This window comes from Phyllobates terribilis, unplaced genomic scaffold (assembly GCF_046119375.1).
Source record: "Phyllobates terribilis strain yellow unplaced genomic scaffold, ASM4611937v1 Scaffold_12__6_contigs__length_324123572, whole genome shotgun sequence".
Taxonomy (NCBI): Eukaryota; Metazoa; Chordata; class Amphibia; order Anura; family Dendrobatidae; genus Phyllobates; species Phyllobates terribilis.
In genome coordinates, this window is record NW_027362772.1 from 65,425,993 (window position 1) to 65,435,209 (window position 9,217).

The 9,217-nt window shown below is 48.7% G+C and overlaps 1 protein-coding gene across 3 annotated transcripts in view; it reads right to left on the minus strand.

The window, feature by feature from the left end:
- LIPE (lipase E, hormone sensitive type) overlaps positions 1–8,988 on the minus strand; it is a 33,345-nt gene extending 24,357 nt beyond the window's left edge. Inside the window, exon 1 of one of the 3 annotated variants that reach the window (XM_073655896.1) lies at positions 8,897–8,988. In XM_073655896.1, coding sequence (XP_073511997.1) covers positions 8,897–8,951 — 55 coding nt within the window. In that variant the 5' untranslated portion in view covers positions 8,952–8,988. Of the gene's footprint in view, positions 1–4,124; positions 4,221–8,896 lie in introns of those variants that run through there. The other 2 variants (XM_073655895.1, XM_073655897.1) reach the window with 2 other exon arrangements.
- Between the last annotated feature and the right edge of the window lie 229 nt (positions 8,989–9,217).

Consider the following 9,217-nt stretch of genomic DNA (forward strand, 5'->3'; position numbering starts at 1 on the left):
AGGCTGGAGCTGTAGACCCCCCAATTTTTATATTGGGTTATGGATCACTTTCTACTAAACATATAGCCCTAGTCATATTTTAAGACTGTATCATTTTGCCCAGTTCCCAGTAGAACAATGCCCTTACTTTTCACCAGCCAGGTTTAGCTTAGAGCCGTTGAACGTTTCGCACAGGTTTCCAGAATAATGTTCTCTGCCACACATTCTCTGGCAGGACATTAAACCTTATTACTAGGAAGCCTAGAGACCGAACAGAACTTCCCCTACTCCTGGAACAAGACATTTTTTAACGATCATCACATTCCCATTTCCAGCTGTCCCATGAAAGGAGCAGGACAACAGGGTTGCCCTCTGTACACAAAGACCATATGGGCGAAACACGTGCGAGCTTAGAGAACAACCCGAGCCCATGAATCAGATGGAATAACAGCACGGGATCGCTTGGCAAGATGGATATGAACTGTAAAAAAAATGTAAGATCAACAACAGTTCTCATGACGGATCTGAGAGAATGGAATGAAAAGACAAGATGACTAATGAATACATAGGGTCATAATAGTCTAACCATCAAGACCAAAGCCACCATTAGTGTTGGACCAGTGTTCCTCACTTCAGTCCTCAAAAGCCACCAAAGGATCATGTTTTCAGGATTTCCTAAGTATTGCGTGATGAAATGATTACCTGGGCAATACGAAGGAGATCCTGAAAACATGACCTGTTGGTGGCTCTTGAGGACTGGAGTTGAGGAACACGTTAGATGCTGGATTCTAGGGCTGTCAACTCGTAGAATAAATCAGACAGACAGTCACTCATCTTCCTCCTGACTTAACAAGACAACATATATGTGGGAATCATCATCATAATCTCCTTCTATCCTATTTAGATCAGCCTTTTGCTCCTCTTCATAGTATGGCTGCAGCATGAGCTTCCCCCCATCCACCCCATCTGCAGTGGGACACGAATATTAAGGATTGTCTGGGAACATTGGCCCACAGCAGGCAATGTTGTGATAACATAAAAACATAACCGTAACTCGCCTCTTAAAACATCCGCTGTTCCGATTTCCACCGCTCTAATGGTCCGCACCACCTGAGGTTTGTCATGGGCCGTGCATCATATCCTGGCCTTAGTGGTCACGTGGACTATTTACGTGATGTCATCAATGTAGGACTGGTGGGGACCACTGGAGCGGTGGTGCTGGAACATGCGAGGTTTCACAGGTGAGTTAGGGCTCATTCAGACGTCATATATTTTTCTGGTCCATGAGAATCGTTCAGATTTTCAGCCGTCTTTGGTCCTCATATCAGTTTTTCCCTTCAGGTTTCTTTTTTTGTGCAAAAGAAGATTTCCCAAGTTTATTCTATCGAACAAACTTGAAAATTGGAAGCCATCCGAGTGATGTTCGAATTATTTAATTGACGAGTTTCATCGTAGACTGGGATCAAAAATGGACAATTCTCGTACATGTGAACAGCCCCAAATACTATCATAAGACTATACTGGGTATCCAGTATAGTCTTATAGCTCCATCCATGAAAAGAGGACAGAACGAGCGATGGGTCCGGAGGTGCCAGTGACAGGTGTGCGATTCTAGAGATGCCTCCTTCACGCAAGTAGGTCCGCAGGTGCCAATTACGGTGTGAGCTGCCTTCTGCATGCAAGTGGGTTCGAAGGCGCAAGAAATGTGCGAGTCTAGAGGCGCTTCCTTCAAGCAAGCAGGTTCGCAGGTACCATTGACAAGTGTGCAAGACCAGAGGTTCCTCCATTATACCTGCGGGTCCGCAGGTGTCAGTGACTGCGCGTAAGTCAAGAGGCGCCCCCTTCACACAAGCGGATCCGGAGGTGCCATTGACGAGTGCGCAAGTCTGGAGGCACTTCCTTCATATATGTGGGTCCACAGGTGGAAGCGACAAGGGCGAGAGTCTGGAGGCATCTCCTTCACGCAAGTGGGTCTGGAGGTGCCATCAATGAGTGTGGTAGTCCAGAGGCACCTCCTTAACGCAAGCGGGTCCACAGGTGCCAGTGACAAGTGCGCTAGTCTGGAGGCGCCTCCTTCATGCAAGTGGGTCTGGAGGTGCCAACAACGAGTGTGCTAGTCTAGAGGTGCCTCCTTCATGCAAGTGGGTCTGGAGGTGCCAACAACGAGTGTGCTAGTCCAGAGGTGCCTCCTTCATGCAAGTGGGTCAGGGGGTGCCAACAACGAGTGTGCTAGTCTAGAGGTGCCTCCTTCATGCAAGTGGGTTTGGAGGTGCCAACGAGTGTGGTAGTCCAGAGGCACCTCCTTAACGCAAGCGGGTCCACAGGTGCCATTGACAAGTGTGCAAGTCTGGAGGCGCCTCCTTCATGAAAGAGAGTCCGGAGGCGCCAGCGACAAGTGCGCAAGTCCAGAGGCACCTCCTTCAGGCATGCGAGTTCGGGGGCGCCAACGACGAGCGTGCAAGTCCGGAAGCACTATCTTCATACATAAGGGTACGCAGGTGCCAGTGACAAGTGCGCTAGTCTGGAGGTGCCTCCTTCATGCAAGTGGGTCTGGAGGTGCCAACAACGAGTGTGCTAGTCTAGAGGTGCCTCCTTCATGTAAGTGGGTCTGGAGGTGCCAACAACGAGTGTGCTAGTCTAGAGGTGCCTCCTTCATGTAAGTGGGTCTGGAGGTGCCAACAACGAGTGTGCTAGTCTAGAGGTGCCTCCTTCATGCAAGTGGGTCTGGAGGTGCCAACGAGTGTGCTAGTCTAGAGGTGCCTCCTTAATGCAAGTGGGTTTGGAGGTGCCAACAACGAGTGTGCTAGTCCAGAGGTGCCTCCTTCATGCAAGTGGGTCCTGGGGTGCCAACAACGAGTGTGCAAGTCTAGAGGTGCCTCCTTCATGCAATTGGGTCGAGAGGTGCCATAGACAAGGGCAAGAGCCTGGAGGTGCCTCCTTCATGCATGCGAGTCTGGAGGCACCTCCTTCATGCATGCAAGTCAGCAGGTAAAAGTGATGAGCACGTGAGTCCAGAGGCGCCACCTGAATGCTTTGAAGTGTAACACTGGTGATTGCTGGGCATTGTTTTATATATCAATGCACCCTCACCGTCTACCGGCCCTGATCTATACAAGTGATCTGCCCACATAACACAGTACTAATAACAACAGGCAGCAAGTCATAGTAATCGCCCTGCACAATCACTACTGCTGTCATTAGCAGCAGATGCCAGGTTGCCAGGGCGCCCTGATGCAGACTGTTCCCTTGCCCCCTTCACATCCCTGTAACTCATCCTGTAACATGATGTGGTCCTTCTAGATCAGCTGCCTGAAAATCAATCGGCTCAAAAGGGGAAAATGTGACTCCACCATGTGTGGATCAGGTAACAGATCGGCAGATTTCGGGTGCATTCATACCTTTTATTTAAAAAAAAAAAAAAAAAAAAGGAATTGAAATTTGTCATTGAAATCTGAAGGTGAAACTGTGAAAAGCAGCGTCAGAACTAAAAACCTCACCAAAAACTACAAGGAATTAGCATCTCCCATTGAAACTAACAGGAGCCTTTAAGAGGATTTAAAGTAGATTTCGATGCTAAAAAATAATAAAAATAAAAAAAAATAAAAAAATCAGTGTGAACATAGCGTTATTTTTTTGGGATTTGGAGCAGTTTTTTCTAGTGCTGAAATCCAGACTTAAAAAGTCGACTGTGATTCTACATGCCTTAAGTTTTATTTTATTTTTTTGCCAATATAGTATAGGACATGTTCAGACACGTCGCAGGGTCACATCAGAGGTGTCCGCCGGGCATCAGTATAGGGGCTGAAAGAACAGGACACGTGAGCAGGACCTGGAAATCTGGATATTTCCAGGGCAAAGCTGAGTTTTCCGTAACAGTTTAGTTCAGTGGTTTTTTTTCCCCGTTGATGTCAATGGGGGACAACATTTGCATTAAAAATAAAAAAAACGATAAAAACAAGGATGGCAAGTTAAAAGGGGGTAACAAGCATCCACTGATCTCCCGGTAACGGAGATGCACGACGGCCTCAAATAATATACTCCCAGAATGCAAATTTACAAAAAAATGGGAAAAAAGGACCCGAACTAAGAAAAGGAACAGATATGATACAGGAGTGACAGCAGAAAGTGACGCAGGGATTACTTACAGTGACGATCCGCAGGCACGGAGAGGGCTGACCCCGGGATGCTGCTGCTTGCTGACTGCTCCATGATTTTGGTGAGAGTGAAGGGTCAGACGCAGCCAATGATCAGAGGGTCAGGGGTGGTGTGATGGGCCGGCCGGCTGCTCACTCCATGGGAGGGGGATGGGACAGGAGGCTCTTTGTAGTCATAAGACCAGTGACAATGACAGGATGGGAGCAATCAATAATGCTGCACCTCTGATCAATGCGAGGAAAAACAATAGATCCCGAAATATCATCAATGCATCTACTCAAAACCGAGCTCTCGTTCACACGGTGCAGATTTTTGCGGTAAAAACAGCATTTTTATCTACGCTGAAAGGGGTGAAAACCGTGATTAAAATCTACAGAAAAAAAAAAAAGAAATATCCATATGGTGCATCAATTTCTGCAAGAAAAGTCTCATCTGCATCGCAGGAGCTGGATTGAATCACCGACTTTGCGGCAATTTTTTTAGAGCAAATCGGAAATTGGCTATAAATCCCTTCCCCTCAATGTGATCGGAGCCCCCCCGGACCACATCATTTACCAGCCCGAAGCTCCATGTCTGTGACGGCCGCTTCGTCCCTCTCTGCGTCTTCAGCCATTTTCTCGGAAGAGTGATCATGAATATTGTATATACGGCCGGAACGGAAGACTGAGGATCGGGTGACCGTGTGCCGATACCGTACACCTGCGCCATCGAGGATAGGGTGACGCCGGTGCACCATGCCAGATGTAAAGGACAGGCTCAGACATGGCACTAAAGTTTTAGACATCTATGGATGTCCATTCACTCCTTACCATACAGAAAACATCATACAATACCGTATATAAATTGATCCATCACTAGGGAGCGCTGTAACGTCTCGTTAGATTGGATGTATGAAGTGTCTAATTCCTGTACAAGACGACTTTCTTGTTGTTTCTCCCTAACCACAAGGGAACAAGTGAGAAGTGATGATTGCACGACTGCGGTATGAGGTGTCAATCACGCTTCCTCACCCTTATATAAACAACTCTGACATTACTGTACACAGGCGCCATACCGCGCGCCCGGATCTAGGATACGACATCACTTTATAAATCCCTGGGGGCCACAATGTTCATGAGATTAGAGGAGCCAAATGAAAGGGACCCAATATTAAACCAGCGCTTTATTCTCAGAGGCGACCGCCTTCGATCTTAAAGTGATGTCCAATCCTTAAAGGGGTTGTCCGGTCCCAGCATATGGACATCCTATCCATGTGATGGGAGTCCGACACAGGGCGCCCCCCACCGATCAGACATTATTTGGTACGGCAGACGCCGGTTGTGAACACATTGGACAAATCTGCAAAGCGTGGTGTGCAGCAGCCGCTGCCGGGTCCTGCAGAGCAGATCCTGTTCTTTCGTTTTCAGCTGCCAGAGCGATGGACAGGTAGGGGTGCTGGGGTAGGTCATCAATACGATGTGGGTGGATAACCACCCCATCTAAATATGAAGGGCTGCAACCAAGTAAAAATCCAATATGCCCAAATTTCTCCCCCACACCACATCTGCCAGCAAGGTAACTTCCTACAGCTGCCAGCATGCCCTGACAGGTGCTACTAACCCAACAGCTGATCCCAGACATCCTGCAGAACGACCAAAGTCCAAGGAGAAGCCTGACGCTTCCCGGGAAGGATATCTCCGCGGTTGTGAAACTGTGGGGATTCAGCCTTGAGGCTGCGGATGATCAGACACTTACATCTTGCAGCTGTGCACATGGTGGCGTCATTCCCGGCTCTGCTATATCAGACTCATTCATCTGCTGTAAACTTGTATCTGGATCTGGGCTGAGCGAGTCTTGGCCAATGACGGACAGCGGCGCGCACCTTCCCATACATGTCCTGTCTGCACCTGCTCTGGAGGTGACTGTATATCACCCTACTATTCCAAGCTACCAAGAGTATTAACCCTTCATAAACAACCAGTATTCCTTTTTACGACAGGCATTAAAGGGTATTAAGATACGTCTGTCCACCCCCCCTGCCCGCAGGTGTCCTGTGCTGCCCCTCGACTATCTTATGACTGTCCCCCTCTCACCTGATTTAACCCTTTAACAGCAGTAGTAAATTCCTCTACTGAGGAAGGAGTCCTTGAAAAGACCCTAAGGGGTGCGTTCAGATGACCAAGCCTGGTTTACTCTAAGAGTTGCAAAATTTGGCGCAACATTTAATTTTTTTGCTCCTTATTCCAAACTTTTTATAAAAAGTGCATGCCCCTTTAAAGGGATAGTCCGGCAGGTATAAGTTCACAGGCTATGAGACAACTTCTAGATCAGTGGGGTCCGACTATTAGTATTGGAAGGGAGCGGAGATGGTATATGCCCGAAATATCAACGACAATAAATATGTAGAATGATACACTGATCAATGGTCATGATTATTAATAACACTATTGATGATATAATATAGACGTGATCAAACAATAGAGTCATATAATCAACCTAAATAAGTCACAATGTCTTCAATAAGCACAATTCTGTAGAAGAAAGGCGTCCTCCTCTACTCCCCCTATGGCTGATTGCACAAGTGATGGTCTGCATTATCCCCTTAAGGACCGGGGTCTTTTCCGTATTTGCCTTCTTTTGCTCCCGTCTTCCCAGACCAATAACTTCTTTTATTTTTCAGTCAATATGCCCGTGTGAGGGCTTGTTTTTTTTCTTTACGGGACGAGTTGGACTTTTGAAAGACACCATATCGTGTACTGGAAAATGGGAAACAAAATTCCAAGTGCGGTGAAATTGCGAACAAAAAAGTGCAACTCCACAATAGGATTTTTTATTTACCATGTTCCTATTATGCTAAAACTGCCCTGCCATTATTATTCTCCAGGTCATTACGAGTTTGTAGACACCAAACATGTATAGGTTCTTTTTTTATGTAAGCAATGAAAAACAAATGGCGCCATTTCCCCGAGACCCGTAGTGTCTCCATTTTTTGGGATCTGGGGCCGGGTGAGAGCTTATTGTTTGCGCCCTGAACTGTCGTTTTTATTGATACCATTTTGGGGTAGATACGATGTTTTGATCGCCCGTTATTGCAATGTTGCTGGGACCAAAAAAACTTAATTCTGGTGTTTTGATTTTTTTTCTCGTTACACCGTTCACCGATCGGATTAATTCTTTTTATATATTGATAGATCGGGTGATTCTGAAACCAGTGATAACAAATATGTGTATATTTGATTTTTTTTTATTGTTTTATTTTGAATTTCACAGCTTCTGCTGCTGCCGGGTTCCTGAGGGAGGGACCCTGCTTCCTGCGATCCCCCACGATGCGGGGTCACCCCCTTCTACCAGGGTCCGCAGCATTGCTCCACTTCTGCCGGCTTCCTGAGGGACCCTGCCTCCTGTGACCCCAGCTCCACCGCCCCCCAGGTAAGAGACCTATTCGGACTATAGACGGACCCCCATCTTATCTATGCGTGTTTTTGATCTCAATAAAAATCTTGGTTGTTTACATATTTTGCATTTATTGTATTGCATTGGATATTTGGTTCCCTGCATACACCATACCCTCCTTCCTTGCTCTCGTTATAATCTTTTTGAGTGTATGGCACAATATACTTCATATTATTGTTCTCTTTGGTTTTCCAATAAGTGATAACAAATACTAATAACAATGTGTGATCCCCATTATGATGGCACCACCTAGTGGACAAATTGCACAATGACAGAAGGCAGCGCAGCCCCTCTGATCTCCTAGCTTCTAGTCTGAGCTGTGTTGGATCCTGCTGAGTGTTATCCTAATCACAAGCAGCGAGCAAAGCCGAGCCAGACCCTAATCTGCTCAGGTCCGAGAGCGGAGACCCCCGACACAATCACACAGCGACAGGTGCAAAAGTATTCACCCCCACTGCCACTTTTCTATAAACATCAATATAATAAATGCTGCACAAAAGCAACTCACTGCGACTAGGTGACAATTTTGCAGGGGAGAAGATCCCCGTTATGGGGGCGCTGCAGAGGACAAGGTCCCCGTTGTGGGGGCGCTGCAGAGGACAAGGTCCCCGTTGTGGGGGCGCTGCAGGGGACAAGGTCCCCCCTATGGGGGCGCTTCAGAGGACAAGGTCCCCCCTATGGGGGCGCTTCAGAGGACAAGGTCCCCCCTATGGGAGCGCTTCAGAGGACAAGGTCCCCCCTATGGGAGCGCTGCGGAGGACAAGGTCCCCGTTGTGGGGGCGCTGCAGGGGACAAGGTCCCCCCTATGGGGGCGCTGCAGAGGACAAGGTCCCCGCTAATGGGGGCGCTGCAGAGGACAAGGTCCCCGTTATGGGGGCGCTGCAGAGGACAAGGTCCCCGTTATGGGGGCGCTGCAGAGGACAAGGTCCCCGCTATGGGGGCACTGCAGGGGACAAGGTCCCCGCTATGGGGGCGCTGCAGGGGACAAGGTCCCCGCTATGGGGGCGCTGCAGGGGACAAGGTCCCCGCTATGGGGGCGCTGCAGAGCACAAGGTCCCCGCTATGGGGGCGCTGCAGAGCACAAGGTCCCCGCTATGGGGGCGCTGCAGAGCACAAGGTACCCGCTATGGGGGCACAATGGTGGTCGTGGACATGGGTGGCAGTGGTGCAGTCACTATCATTAGGTGCAGCAGGAGATGCCGGTCACACAGCAGCACAGAGGAATCAGACCCCAGGGCTACATGACAGCCCCGCCGCCCCCTGTACAGACACTACACACATCACTACTCATCAGCGGCACCTGTGACACCGCCGCTCCGTTACAACTCACTTGCATGTCCGTTTCTCTCCGCTCCTTCTTCCTCCTCCTCCCCGGCAGGCGCCATCTTGCAGTGACGTCATCGAAAGACTGACAGGGCGACCACGCCCCTTCATCAGACCCCGCCCAGCCAAGGAGGCGGTCACGTGAGTGACAGGTGTCAGTGAGCGGCGGCTGTGATAGGGCGACGTGCAGTGGCCAGGACGGTCACCTGGATACGGCGGCCCACATGAACCAGTCTGGTTGCTATGGGAAACAATTGTTTCTGTATTGATACTTTAGGATCTTTACTGGGACATTTTTCTCTTTTGCGCTTTAGTTTTGTTTGCTCTT